Source organism: Ostrea edulis, chromosome 2 (assembly GCF_947568905.1).
Source record: "Ostrea edulis chromosome 2, xbOstEdul1.1, whole genome shotgun sequence".
Classification (NCBI taxonomy): domain Eukaryota; kingdom Metazoa; phylum Mollusca; class Bivalvia; order Ostreida; family Ostreidae; genus Ostrea; species Ostrea edulis.
In genome coordinates this window covers 106,605,767-106,621,972 of record NC_079165.1, presented here as the reverse complement: position 1 = coordinate 106,621,972, position 16,206 = coordinate 106,605,767, and the positions used below count along the sequence as shown (strand labels likewise).

The following is a 16,206-nucleotide window of genomic DNA, read 5'->3' as shown; positions in this document are numbered from 1 at the left end:
AATCAAAATGTGAAGATAGCGGAGAGGGATCAATGTCATAGCTACAGTGTAATCAAAATGTGAAGATAGCGGAGAGGGATCAATGTCATAGCTAATCATATAGTATAAGGAATGCAAATTTCAGAGTTGGACAAACACGGACCTCTGGATATACCAAATGTAAATATTCATTATATACACTAAACCACAGGGGCTAAACCCGTCTTGGGCCTGAACTCTGTGATACCATAAATAAACCCTTTCTATATCACAGAGTTTGGGCCCAAAACGGGCTTACCGGTAGTCCCTGTGCACTAAACGTTCATATAAGCTTGGCTTTTCTGCTTCAGTGGTTATAAGGATGAAATTTTCTAATCAACCCTCCGCTTATATGTATATTTTGACTTCTTCTTAATTAATTTAATCTAATTATTTCGCCTATAAAGTGAACTTGGTCCTTCGGTGAAATAGGAACTTCAGAATACATTTTGTTAGATATGGTTAAAATTGGGCCGGAGGTTCTTGAGAAGATATGAGATGTTGACAGACAGATAAACTTCGATCAGAACAACTCGACTGAACTTTCAAAAAGGTTTGATTAAGATAAAAATAGTAGCCAGACTCTAATTAGTTTGTGCGACTGGTTTCATGGATATTTAAATTTATTAATTTTCGAAATGGCAAGATTTATCTAATTTGTAATGTTTACATTAGGCTATTTAAATCCGTTATTGATTACGCATCCACCTAGCAGATAAGCAATATTATCATTGGCTTTGGTTTTTCGCCAGCTGAATGGACACGGAGAGAGGGAAGAAAATGAAGCTGAGAGCTCTCCTCGTTGTAATAACAACTGCTCATTCAGGTTAGTCATCTTGTTGTTGTTTTACAATCATATACTACTTTACTGTATTACTATGTATCATGAAAAGAGAATGTCAGTTTGTTGGCCAACTAAAAGTGGGAACTTACCAATCGCGATACTGTGCAACTTAATGTAATTGTGGAGCTGACTAATGTAAGAACTTAATGTAATCGTGGAGCTGACTACTGTAAGGACTTAATTAATGTAATCGTGGAGCTGACTACTGTAAGGACTTGATTAATGTAATCGTGGAGCTGACTACTGTAAGGACTTGATTAATGTAATCGTGGAGCTGACTACTGTAAGGACTTAATTAATGTAATTGTGGAGCTGACTACTGTAAGGACTTGATTAATGTAATCGTGGAGCTGACTAATGTAAGAACTTGATTAATGTAATCATGGAGCTGACTACTGTAAGAACTTAATGTAATCGTGGAGCTGACTACTGTAAGGACTTAATGTAATTGTGGAGCTGACTAATGTAAGAACTTAAAGTAATCGTGGAGCTGACTAATGTAAGAGTTTAATGTAATTGTGGAGCTGACTAATGTAAGAACTTAATTAATGTAATCATGGAGCTGACTACTGTAAGAACTTAATGTAATCGTGGAGCTGACTACTGTAAGGACTTAATTAATGTAATCGTGGAGCTGACTACTGTCAGAACTTAATTAATGTAATCGTGGAGCTGACTACTGTAAGAACTTAATGTAATTGTGGAGCTGACTGATGTAAGGACTTAATTAATGTAATCGTGGAGCTGACTACTGTAAGGACTTAATTAATGTAATCGTGGAGCTGACTACTGTAAGGACTTGATTAATGTAATCGTTGAGCTGACTAATGTAAGAACTTAATTAATGTAATTGTGGAGCTGACTGATGTAAGGACTTAATTAATGTGATTGTGGAGCTGACTAATGTAAGGACTTGATTAATGTAATCGTGGAGCTGACTAATGTAATTGATTAACATGAACATAGTGACATCGTTCAAGTGAAGAATATACTGTCAAACAGATGTATTGTTTTAAAAAGCTAACGACTCCAGCATCTTCAAAAAAGTCGTACAAAACATCGAGACGACTAGTTCCTTTCTTTAGGATAAAAAGTGCATCTTTCAAAGAAAACAAAACCGACTGGACAAAGTTTTAATTTCAAAACAGAAATATTCTTATAACGCGTACTCTGAAGGTAAAATTCTTTATTGTTAAATGCTAGATACATCATTACATTCTAGTATGTCTCGATTTATGTGTTAAAATTTTCTGCCCTACTCCTAGCTGCAGATCTGTTGCTCTCTGAAAAAAATAGTGTAGCTTTCTGAAAAAAAATATTGTGACGTTCCGTCAGTTCTACAGCTACTGTACTCCATGAAGTATCGTAAGTAATTTCGCGTAGTCTGAAATTCAAATCCCTCAGTAGTTATTCTATAATTCGGCCTGCTTTAAAATAACGATTAATGATAGAAGTCGTTTCCAATCACTAATTCTGACCGCCAGGGCAATCCTTGGACTTTTTTTTTTTTATAAAAAGAGAAAGTTCACCCTGAAAAACCAACTCCCGTCTGCATTATCCCACCGTCTTGCCCTATTTTGCTGAAACGTCATTGAGATACAGGTGCAGGGTACGTCAGAGGTTCACGAATGTTTTTTAACGGACAGATATTTATGTTAATAGCTCTGATGGCCACACCATTTTACACATAGTTTACAGTACTAGTCGACCTGGAGAACGCTAAGTACTGTGACGTTTGACTGTTATTCAGTACTGTCAGATGAGAAATGCAAGCGGGGGGGGGGGGGGGGGGGGGGGACTCCTAAATTCTTAACAAAAGAACATCTGTTGTCGTTTTGGAGAATCTTACGGGGACCGGTTAACGAAACTAAATTGTGCGTTACCAAGCCTCCACAATCGTTCACCATTTCAACAAAACAAGGATACACACTGCATGTGTTGTTGGCGACTCCATGCAACAACAAAATGTCACTAGCTTGCATTGGTCTATTGTTTCTCCCGACCTTTCACCAGTCGAACACGTCTGGAATGAGACGTAGCGACGAGTACGAAGGAGTCTGAATACACAGACAATGCTAGAAGAGCTACGTCAAGCTCTTTTAATGCAGAATATTCCACATTTGTTCGTAATTTGATGAACTTCATACGCTGTCGGTGTACAGTGTGTATATACCATAATGATGGTCGCAAAAATTATGGAGCACGTAAATCACCCGTCACCCCCCCCCCCTCCCTCTTCTCTCGCCCATGCGCGTGAGACTACAACGTTTCCGGCAACTTAAGTTCTACTACATTCATTACTCACTGGTATTAAACTGATGATAGTAACGATCGTTACTATCATTCCGAGATGGCGGAAGGAAATTCTGGAAAGACCACGTTTACTTAATATTATATCTATTTGTATTGTTTATTTGCGATTGATATGTAGGTAACAAATATCATACACTAGTAACAACTACGATCAGGTGTTATTTACGGAAGCCGATAGGTGCCAGGGTACAAAATTAATATTTATTTAACTGGCGGTCGCCACTTAATTTATGTGGCGGCCGCCACTTAATTTAACTGGCGGCTGCCACTTATTATCTGGCGGCCGCCAGTTATTAACTGGCGGCCGCCATATAAATTAACTGGCGGCCGCCACTTATTATCTGGCGGCCGCCATATAAATTAACTGGCGGCCGCCAGTTATTTTATCTGGCGGCCGCCACTTAATTTATATATGGCGGCTGCCAATTGCAAAAACAATGCAATTCGTATCGCTGAGTGATTATTTTGAAAAGATTTAGAATAGTACGCAAACACGCAGCATCGTTTTTCAAAGTGTATAGGGACAGTCGGAGGAGAAATTGTCTTCTACAATTGTTGACAAGCAGAAAAGGAACCTAAAATGTCTCTTGTCCAAACTTCGTACTCCTAAATTTGAGGGAGGGAGCTCCGTTCATCCTTCAATTGATCAGTTCATTCATTATTACATTTTTACCATTCATTACTACCACCAAAAGAGTGGGGTGGGGGCCAATTAATCTTATTTCACATGTGAAAATAATTTAGTTTAAATGTGAAAATAATAGAAATTGAACGTTCAAATAAATGGAGGGTCAGCCCTGTGGTTCTACGTATTTAACAGTACAATCGAAAAACAATAATTTAATGCTCTTAATTGTGTGTGTATATATATATATATATATATATATATATATATCACATACATATTACTAAGCATTGGGGATGGATTGCACCCCTTTCATTTTGAGAGAGATATAGAGAAAGAGAGAGGAATTGAATAACTGGTGACAGCCATATAAATGATTTAAAATAAGTGGCGGCTGCCACATAAATTAAGTGGCGGCCGCCATATAAATTAACTGGCGGCCGCCAATTAATTTATCTGGCGGCCGCCAGATAATAAGTGGCGGCCGCCAGATAATAAGTGGCGGCCGCCAGTTAAATTAAGTGGTGGCTGCCACATGAATTAAGTGGCGGCCGCCAAATAAATTAAGTGGCGGCCGCCAGTTAATTTATATGGCGGCCGCCAGATAATAAGTGGCGGTCGCCAGTTAATAAGTGGCGGCCGCCAGATAATAAGTGGTGGCCGCCAGTTAAATTAAGTGGCGGCCGCCACATAAATTAAGTGACGGCCGCCAGTTAAATAAATATTAATTCTATGCCCTGGTACCTATCGGCTTCCGTAGTTATTTTATCTTTTGAACAGAAAATTCGTCGTTGAAAAAAACAGCGAGGATGATAGTAACGGAAATGAATGATGATAGTAACGTAAGAACTTTCGTTACTATCATCCTCGCTGTTTTTTCAACGACGAATTTTCTGTTCATATGAGCCGTATAAAAGATAAAATAATATTTTTTACCTACATATCATTCGCAAATAAACAATACAAATAGATATAATAAGTAAACGTGGTCTTTCCAGAATTCCCTTCCGCCATCTTGGGATGATAGTAACGATCGTTACCATCATCAGTTTAATACCAGTGATTACTGTTGTCTTTGATGTAAATTAACATCATTTTCAATTCAGATGATGACGATATCATAAAAGGAGATCAGGTCAGAATTGTTCACTCATAATGAGACGTCACCAGCTGATGAAATACCGCAAATTTAGACCTATGTTCAGCGCTCAGGGCCGTAGCAGTGAGGGTTCTTAAACGTGCCAACGCCTGCCGTGACACGGGACCTCCGTTTTTGAAGGCATATCCGAAAGACCCGTGATTTGTACTTTTAACTGCCGAGCGTTTGGCGAAGGAGCAATCACTACCTATATCTGACGCGGCGATGGCACGAACGGGGCTCGAATTCATACTGAAACGACATCAGGTGTAGGTGAAGTACCACAAACTTAGACCTCACTACTACAAACCTATGCTTAGGGCTCAGGGTCGTATCAGTGAGGGTTCTCAGCCCTACATTGTAAGCACTAAGCAGAAGTCTAAAGCGATACTTCACCTGCAGCTGGTAACGTCTCAATATGAGTGAAAAATTCTCAACGGGAGCATTTCTTAAACATGACGATTGGGGGCTAGTTATATTTGACGCGTTCTCCAGTCAGTCGTGTTCACAGGCAATTGCATCGCTTGGGGGTCGAATTTACTATATAAAGAGTACTCTTTATATAGTAAATTCGACCCCAAGCGATGCAATTGCCTGTGGTCGTGTTCAATGTGTACCAGTAGAATGCTATTACATCGCGGGAATAATACCGGGTAAAGTTGATTATCGTAATAATGATACGTGTAATCAAAAGTTTATCAAACCGACCACATCCTCTCTCTCTCTCTCTCTCTCTCTCTCTCTCTCTCTCTCTCTCTCTCTCTGGGGTTTCTTCAACTTCCCCAGGTTAAAAAGCTCTACAAAGCTTGTGTTTGACATGTTGAATGTATATAGTGCCGACTTTAAATAAAATTTACTTTACTTTACTTTACCACTACTGTTCGCATGAATCCATTATAAAGGAGTTCGGTGTTGATCCCTTCATATCCTCGTTTTATTTGAATTAATGTGTTCCAGAGAACGTTTCCCAAACTATATATAATTGCTATTTTCAAAAGCTAAAATTATTGAATTTAAATTATGACTTGACTCAATCCACTTCGTCCCAGGAGGGGGGGGGGGGGGATGAAGGGGGAAGACATAGGGCGATCACGACAGCTCTCCCCTTCTTTCTGTCTTTGGCCAACTTCTTTTTTTTTTTCTCCCACGTCTTTTCTATTTTCTGTATTTTAGAGACCAAATCTCCTCAAATTAGGAGTACCGTTTACCAAAATGATAGAAAAAGATATATTTACATGAGTTTTTTCTTTCTTTTATTTTCATAAACGAACATCGCATGGTAAAAAAGAATAATATAACAAAACATCAAGCGGAATTACATTATAATACATGTATAGAAAAATAGATTTCTTTGAAAGTCTGTAGTATAATTCCCAGAAGTGTAATTTCACCTGTTCTCGCCACGTGAGGCGGGACTAATGGCGCCGTACCATTTCCCCATGCACTTGCATTTTATCTTCACAGTGCGTCAAATAAACTTATAAAACTATTAAAGACAAGAGGAGACAACAGGGCTTTTTGAAATTCACTAATCGGACGTATTCTTTACAATTTGGAGTACTTTTGAACAGGAAATACGGGTTGGATATTCCGGGGAGTCCCTAAGTTCCAAAACACACGAACCAGTTTAGTTCTAATAAAAAAAAAGAAAGAAAGAAATTGGAATAGGAAATTCGCTAACCTTAGATCTGTAACCAAGGCCCACATTCTGGAAAATTTCAGCATAATACACAATTAACAGCCAAATTAAACATTGTATTTTACACATTTGTTGTTATATAACAATTCTTTGGAAGAGAATAAGAGGTGTTTTCATTTTTCAGTAAGGGTTATCACTGAATGCAACATGTATTGTTCGATGGAATTTTGCGGCCTTTGGTCTCTGCGCCGCCAGTATTTTCTTTTCCCGGGCTTCGTTTCTCCTGACTTGTGCCCTTTCTTGTTTTTCAATGATGAGCATCTCCTGTTCCTCTGAAAATAGAAATAGATAAGTCCTCAATGTTTTTCAAAACGCCAGAGAGAGAGAGAGAGAGAGAGAGAGAGAGAGAGAGAGAGAGAGCATACCTTTCCATTTCTCAGGCTCGTGATTCCGAACTACCCTGGAATTCGTTTTCATAAATATAGGCGGCAGCTTTGGCACGGATGAGTGAAATTCGACATTGAAAGACACTCCTCCCTTCGCCTTCACGACGTCGGCCGCCGCAGTCGTCTCATTGGTAGTATCGTCGATACGTGTATGTTCCTCATCCATCTTCATGCTCCCAAACACCACTTTATGGAGTGGCTCTTTCTGGGTATCCTCCTGTGTTTCATGTTCTGTCTCTCTCTTTATCTTTTTGTATGCCTCCACCTCCTCCTCCATGATACCCACTTTGTTTTTCTTGCCCAGACAGCTCTGGACAAGGCCCATTTTAAAAAATACAGTATCGAAGAACACTGGCAACGGATGGTGTATGTAAGCTTATTGTGACGTCATGTGAATTGTGATATCTGACGTCATAACCATTGTGACGATTATAAACATAAATATCACTTTTCTACGTAATATACTCCAGTGGAAAATAAGTTTCCGTTTTTTCTTTAAAAGTTTATTTATCCTACCTATTTAACATTCTAAATACAGCTGGGTAATATACAAGGCATATTATATTTTTATATTCAGGGCATATTATGTTTTTATATACATGGGAGATTGAAAACTGCATATAAAATTCTGTAAATTTATAACTGGAGCAGGAAAGAAAAGCTCAAATATTGCAATTTTATTAGAACTGGACAGACTACCGATCTTCTATTCTGTTCCTATAGCTAGTTTCTCTTACTGGCATATACTTGAAAATATGCCTGAACATACTTTATTATATAGTGCGTATAAAGAAAGTATTACTTTGGGCAAATCAAATGTAAAAAGTTGGTTTACAAATGTAATTTATCTAACAAATTAGGTATATCACGGCCCAATTGTAAATCAATGAAAATATCAACTTTCAAAAGATATTTGGAAGAAAAAATACGAGAGAATTTTTTTGGAATATTGGTTTAAGACAAGAGCGGAAGGCTGCATCACTGGCAAATTGACCACATATTTCGATCTCAAACAAAACCTAAATATTGAAAAATATTTATTTTTGAAAAATTATGAACAAAGAAAGATAATATGCAAATTTAGAATAAGTGCTCACAATCTCAGAATTGAGAGTGGGAAGTATGAAAAAATAACTAACACTGACGTTAAAAAGTTATACTTGAGAGAAACAAAAGAATTTGCAATAAGACACGAATTGTGTGGAAGATGAGACTCACTCACTTACTGATTGTCCTTTATATACAAGTGAAAGAAGACCTTTTTTCATATTTCTAAATACATGTATAATACAAACTTTTTAAGTTTGTCAAGTAAAGAACAATTTCTGTGGCTAATATCAAACGAAGATAACATGTTGTTAACCAAGCTGGGTCAGTTTTTAATCAGCATTTTTTGAAATGAGAAACAATAATATACAATGTAAGAGGTAGAAAATGTACAAGTTTCTATAAAATAATGTATACCATAGATTCTACAATCAGACAAGATGTACCAGGTATAACTCGGATTCTTATTCTACAAATGTTCATTACATATCACAGATTCTAAAAATTAATTTTATATATAGAATACAATATTGTTATACATAAACTGTATTTCTGGACAGCTTAATTTGCTGTACACTCTTTTTTTCCCAGTACTTGATCTTTTGATTGTCACTTTTCCCTTTCTTTTCTTAAGCCTGTATGCCTAATAGGGCCCAGGATTGGATTTGTACATTACAGTGATATTCGACATGATGTTGATGATTTGAAATTAAATTTGATTGAATGGACATTATGATGCTGATTAACCTATACAGGGCATAGTATGTTTTATATACAGGGCATAGTATGTTTTTATATACAGGGCATAGTATGTTTTTATATACAGGGCATATTATATGTTTTTATATACAGGGCATAGTATGTTTTTATATACAGGGCATAGTATGTTTTATATACAGGGTATATTATATGTTTTATATACAGGGCATAGTATGTTTTTATATACAGGGCATAGTATATGTTTTTATATACAGGGCATAGTATGTTTTATATACAGGGCATAGTATGTTTTATATACAGGGCATATTATATGTTTTTATATACAGGGCATAGTATGTTTTTATATACAGGGCATATTATATGTTTTTATATACAGGGCATAGTATGTTTTTATATATAGGGCATAGTATGTTTTTATATACAGGGCATAGTATGTTTTTATATACAGGGCATATTATATGTTTTTATATACAGGGCATATTATATGTTTTTATATACAGGGCATAGTATGTTTTTATATACAGGGCATAGTATGTTTTATATACAGGGTATATTATATGTTTTATATACAGGGCATAGTATGTTTTTATATACAGGGCATAGTATATGTTTTTATATACAGGGCATAGTATGTTTTATATACAGGGCATAGTATGTTTTATATACAGGGCATATTATATGTTTTTATATACAGGGCATAGTATGTTTTTATATACAGGGCATATTATATGTTTTTATATACAGGGCATAGTATGTTTTTATATATAGGGCATAGTATGTTTTTATATACAGGGCATAGTATGTTTTTATATACAGGGCATAGTATGTTTTTATATACAGGGCATATTATATGTTTTTATATACAGGGCATAGTATGTTTTTATATACAGGGCATAGTATGTTTTATATACAGGGTATATTATATGTTTTATATACAGGGCATAGTATGTTTTATATACAGGGTATATTATATGTTTTATATACAGGGCATAGTATGTTTTTATATACAGGGCATATTATATGTTTTTATATACAGGGCATAGTATTTTTTTAGTGCTTTATAACGAAAACTCTCAAGGTTGATGAGAAACATGAAATAAAGAGTGCTCGAAAACCAGCAAGACAAGCGGGGGTAATGGGGATTACATGTCCTACGCTATTGGAAATTTTAACAACAACAGCGACGACAACAAAAGAAAATATATTTTCAAAAAAAGAAAAGGGTATAATTCATCATACCATATTTAGGGCTTCGACTCTTTTATAGCAAAAGGAAAAACAGGTCGCCCCTCATTGGAAGTGAAAGTGACATTGGCACGATTAAGAATTCTCACTGTTATTCGTCACTGTTATACGTCACTGAGCGCCATATTTAGGTCAGTCTTTGTGGCACTTCACTTCTTTCTACGAGTAAAACTTCATATAAGTGAACAATTACTGAATGGAACATCACACAAACAAACAACAGAGTGTTTTGCACATTGTTTAATTTCTCCCAGCACCAAAGCAAAGAATGTGAAAGGGTTACACCTAACACGAAACCCTCAAGTTAAAATTGTGTTTCATATCAAACCAGGGGTTAAACAGGGTGATAATATATCAGTTCCATATGCATGTATTTAATACTCGCCAATGACTTGCCGAAGTATTCAGAGGACACGGTATGTCAGTATTATTCCGCATGAGAAAGTAGTTCACTGTCTCATGTATATTCCATTGATGCCATATAATTTTCTCACATTATCACCAGTGTGAGGTCGACTTTACCCATGTGGGATTAATATAATCCTTCATTAGTACAAGACTAGTGTGGGATAGAGAAATTCCACCGAGGGGACACAATTCCAGTTGAGGTCTAGGCTTTGGTAAAAAAAAGAAAGAAGAAGACCTTTTCTAAACCAAAACATTCAACCAATGAGGAGAGGTACCCCCTTTAGATCCGTCACTGGCATAGGATTAAGTTTGTTTTGTTGCTAGATTGATACCACTGGATTATGTACAGTATTGTGTCTTCTGTTGAAATTGAACTTTTAAGTCCAGGTCAAAGCTATAAATATTTCATATTCATTAGGTCTATCCATCATTACAACTCTAGTAAAAGACTTGTTATGAAAAATTTACATGTTTCAAGATTTTGGGGGAAAAAAATGTTTTAAAACACAGTAAAATAGAATTTGCTCCCAATAAACACTCAAATGAGTTGGATTCTTCTAACTGGCTAATGATACTAAATGTATCAACCTTTATAAAAACAGTTTTATTCCTCTCATCTTAAAATTGTAGTTCGCTGTTTTGACTACATCCAAACGACGTTCAAACGACAGATACCGGAAGTGTCCACCGGAACTCTTCCTCTCCAACCGATGTACGCCACACAGTCCACCACACGGGTGGCGTGCTTTGAGACCTGTCACTTCACCACCGGATGTCAGTCCGTGATGTTTGACGGCGATTTGTGCCAGCTGTATAACCATACTGTCCCGGGGTACAATGGAGATACCCTTTTTGCAGTTGTTCAAAGAACAGCCTACTCGAATGAACACGGTAGGTGCTTAAACCTAGGTCACCAATTATACTACTTTTGCCAAGCCCCGAGTTTAACAGTTAGGTACACAAATATAATTAACGCTCTTTCAATATTTTTATCAATTGAATCTATTATATTTAAAAAGTTTAAGTGCAAATGATATATTTCCCTCGCCTTCTCCCCACCCCCTTCCAAAGGGTCATACCCCAAGTTTGAAACCCTCATTCCATAAGCACAACTACCATATTAATACTGCATTTTTATGCGCGTGTATTATTTAAAAATGTTACCAATGATTAAGCTTTCTTAATTGAAATATGAAATTCTCCAAGAATGTCAATCGATTTACCTTATCGACAAGGAGGGTTAAGTGGTTTTATTCTTAAATATCAGTTTCCGTCTATCACTAGCACGATGTGCTAAGTCAAAAACTGTCACAGGTACAGGTATTATGTGAGCGGTCTTAAATGTGATTAGGTCACCCGAGTATTGCAGTTGGTCTGCGTCCGTCGTACGTTAACAATTGGAAATTTTTGAACTTCTTGATAACTACCATTTCAATTCTTTTCAGATTTGGTATGAAGCATCTTTGGGACATATGTTACATTAATTGTAAACTTCAGGACTCCTTCACTCCTGAGGCTTTATAGGGGCGGGGCAAAAACTGTCATTTGACCAATTTTAAAAAATCTTCTCTACAACCGCGTATCTTTAAGAGAAACGAAATGAATAATGATGTAGAGCGGGGAAGCCTCTACCAAAATCGTAAATTTCAGGATCCCCGGGGTAGAGGTTCTGACTCCAGGGCGGGGCCAAACTTGGTATAAAGTATTTATGTGTAATTCAAAAAATCTTTTATTAACATACTTTAATTAATAATTAGATAATTAGAAGGAGTAAGTAGAGTATACTATCGATAGACACATCAAACATATAGCGCGATTTGTTTCAATATTGAAATTACACTGTTCCAAAGAACCATTGATTGTGACGCCTTCCGTTATTGGTCAACAACATGTCTTTGTCTTTTAGTGGACTAATCATCACAGTTGAAGTTTATTCCTAGGTAATTGCATTGATTCAGTTTGAATGCTCTCACCGCGAAATGACCATGTTTTATTAGCTTTAATTGTACAATATTTTTAAATACTACTAATTGTGTTTTGTGAAGATAACGAACAGTGATCAATCTCATAACTCCTATAAAGAATATAAAATCGAGGACAGAGTTTCTCTCATTCCACATTTGGTTCGATCATCAAGCATGTGAGAACTTAAGGCGAGGCTTCACACGGATTTTAATGAAACAAGTTTTACTTTTGTTCTTATTGACCAATTACATTGAAATAAAAAGGCGTCGCGTGATCTGAATTTTATTGAAACCAAACAGCCAAGCAGAGAGTGAAATGACAACTCACGACTGGGATTTTCACAAGAACTAATTAAAGTGGATCAGATTATCCATTTTCAAGATTTTAGATCAGAGGGCCGGTAAATCGACAACTGACAATAAACATAAATCTTTTTAAATGTAAATGATGCATTGGTAAATATACATTTTGTACATGATGCCCGATGCTTATAGTATTTGAAATTGATTAACTCGGAAGTATATCCAAGACAAACCTTTAGTCAAAGAAATCCTAAATCACTGTTCTAAGGAAACGAGTGCGTATATCATTAATGAAGGTTAATTAAAATATATTGATCGGTATCAATTTTCTTGTTTGTTGTAAAGAATACTTTTTAAAATGTTTTATTTTTGTATTTTAAACACATTTATACATACAAACTGTAATCTACACTCACTCATTCACACTTGCAATTACTTTGTGCATCTTCTGCATCCACAACAACAATGAATTATGTATATATAATATATATCAGTACACAAGCAAGGGGTATTGAGGACCTATTCTAACCCGGATCCCCAAGAGATAAACGACATTAGGGGCTGCTATTTGGCGCAAAGGTTGCTTATTACCAGACAGACGTGACTGTGACCAGTAACATTTCGCCAAGTCGAATGTAGCTAATGAAAAAATAATCAATAATTTTCTAAAGAAGAATTAGGAGAAGTAATGATTATCACCATTGATAAACAAATTAACAAGAGCTCTGCAAAACAGGATACATCCCCTCGCAATGAGTGTCTGCAAGCTTTTTCTATTCATGAATCCCGTGGGGATCAGGTCCTCAGTACCCCTTGCTTGCCGTAAGAGGTGACTAAATGGGGTGGTCCTTCGGATGAGACCGCAAAAACCGAGAACCCATGTCACAGCAAGTGTGGCACAATAAAGATCCTTCCCTGCTCAAAGGCCACAAGCGCCGAGCACAGCCCTAAATTTTGCAGCCTTTCACAGGAAATGGTAACGTCTCCATATGAGTAAAATGTTCTCGAGAGGGATGTTAAGCAACATTCAATCTATTCATGAAGTCCCGTACTGACCTTGACCTTAGACTCCAAAGTCGATAAGGTTCTTCTTGATAACAAAGCACAGCTTATGAAGTATCAAATCTCTCTAAATCACACACATACATGAACACATAAACGAACGGTCCCGTTGCGATATCCCCTTTCTCAGACTCTTGCACCATGAAAATGCAATGCTTCTACTAGAATTGTTTGCTGAATGATCGTGTTCAATTTAGAATAGCGTATCATTTAATAAATACAATCAGATACCATGATTATCCGGAATTCATTTCTTTGCATTGTAGATTTCACAGCCTCAAAATGCACAGAAAATGGTTACGTTTATAACGCTCCCTTCTCCGTGTGCTACAAAGCCGACACGACTCTGGCCAACAACACGTACGCTCGTCAATTGTGTAGTCAGTCTGGAGGCAGGCTAATGGTTATTGATTCATCAATGAAACAAAATTTCATAGAATCTATTACATTTCCCACAGGCGGTGAGTACAATATGTAGTATAGGAATGGAGGAAATTTCTTTGGTTGGACCGGGATTCGAACGTGGGGCCCCTGCATTACTCGTCAGTTGCTTTAACCACTGAGCTATCCAGGCCGACAACTACGGTCCATTTAGCCCTCACTGCATACCCCTCTTTCAATTTCTTCGCTTTTGAAAACTCTGGTCACGGCACCAAACGTAATATGGGTAAGAAGAATCTTTTTGTGGATGAACCGGGAATCGAACCCGGAACCCCTGCATTACTAGTCAGGTGTTCTAACCATCACGGTCAATATAAGCCTAACTACTACAAATGAATTACATTGCTCATGTATGAATAAACGTTCTTTTAAAATATTTTACTGAATGCTCATTTATCAATAGATACTCTTTTTTCTCTTCGTGTAGTTGGTGTGTCGAATTTTCGTATAGACGCGCTCAAATCCGGCGGCACATGGAGGTATGCTGATGGGAGGGAGATAACTTCGTTTTACTGGGGTACCGGGCAGCCATCTAACGGGTACCCAACAATCTGTATCGAAATGACCTCGCACAAGTGGAACGATGTCCATGTCAACTACAATCACGCTGTGTTGTGTGAAAAAGTTCTATAATGGAGGAGAGATCGATCATTGATGTACATGTTGAGAGGATGACGTGTAAAGGATGATATTGCTTTTTCAAGCTTTAATGCAATTAACCAGGGGAAATTGATTTTTCATAATTGGCATTCATTGTAAGTAACATCCCAATCATTAACAGGAATTCAATCTTTAACCTTCACAATAAACAGTAATGCCACACGGGATAAAGGGGTATTTTAGTCCCAGGTAGTTTTTAGGGAAACCTTTATATGTTAAAGATTTCCAATAAGTGAACTTGTTTTATCATAAACATTCAAGGCACAAAGTCTCATTCAAATCAATCAAAAGCTTTTAGTTGAGTAACATTTTAAATGTGTTTCCAACATTAATCTCATTCATACTTTTACCTGACATGACCTTAAAAACGAAGACACGTTAAGTTCATCAGTATACAAATTTTAGATTAATTCTTCTACTTGATAAAGCTTACCAAAATGCCTGTATTATATACAACACTTTGTAATCAGGAAGTGTCATGCCGATCTCGTTCTGAAATATATGCTCTGTGAATTAAATAGTCCCCAGTTTACGTATTTAAAAAAAATGTTATCATTTTGTTATCAACCCCTTTCCTGGATTGAATAAGGTTAAAATTGTACATATTAATTAAAATATATTGAATCATGACAAAATTTTGCTTGCTATTTTTTCAATGCATTATTTAGAAAGCATATATTAATAAAAATTGTGTTATCTCCAACATTCAGATTTCAAACCAATATTGTACAAAATTTCTTCATCAAATGAGCAATGAACCAGTAATTTTTTCTCAAATCCTCAAATATGCGAGAATTTACGATATCGGTATACTTTGCTTTGTTAGAAAAGAAATACCTTTTTTAAAATTCATGTATGATACACATTAATTTCTTTCATACGAGTTTCATATGAGAAAATCATGTGATTTTTATATGAAGTTTATATCATATGATAATCATATGAAAATCAATTCATATGAAATTCATATAATTTTATATATATGAGAATCATATGTTTGTCACATACGATTCTCATATGAAGTGAGTTTGATAAGATACACACATGACTTGCATATGATCCTCATATGAAACTCACTTCATATGAGGATCATATGTTGCACTTTCTGCCAAGTTTGCACGCAGAGAAATAAATGGAGTTGCCATTGTTTTGTTTATTCCCAATCATATTGGATATTACCCTTCCTGGGATCAATTAGTTCCAATAAATAGGACTTTCCCAATGAAGCGAAATTTAGAGAATTGCAATTTTTCAACAGCCTCGAAAGTTTGGATCAGGTAAGGGTGGTGTAGGTCCCGTGGGGATCCGGGTTAGTATTGGTCCTCAGTACCCC

General features: G+C 36.4%; 1 protein-coding gene across 1 annotated transcript; it reads left to right on the top strand.

Moving 5' to 3' along the window:
* Nucleotides 1–750: 750 nt before the first annotated feature.
* LOC125682344 (CD209 antigen-like protein D) lies at nucleotides 751–15,500 on the top strand. The gene is made up of 4 exons (XM_048922847.2): nucleotides 751–844; nucleotides 11,074–11,334; nucleotides 14,039–14,233; nucleotides 14,641–15,500. The coding sequence occupies exons 1-4, from the start codon at nucleotides 775–777 to the stop codon at nucleotides 14,844–14,846; spliced, it is 732 nt and encodes a 243-aa protein (XP_048778804.1). The 5' UTR covers nucleotides 751–774; the 3' UTR covers nucleotides 14,847–15,500.
* Nucleotides 15,501–16,206: the final 706 nt, after the last annotated feature.

Coding starts and splice junctions, on each gene's coding strand:
- LOC125682344 (XM_048922847.2), top strand. CDS start 775: ATGGACACGGAGAGAGGGAAGAAAATGAAGCTGAGAGCTCTCCTCGTT. Junction 11,335..14,038: donor AGCCTACTCGAATGAACACG/GTAGGTGCTTAA, acceptor TTTGCATTGTAG/ATTTCACAGCCTCAAAATGC. Junction 14,234..14,640: donor TATTACATTTCCCACAGGCG/GTGAGTACAATA, acceptor CTCTTCGTGTAG/TTGGTGTGTCGAATTTTCGT.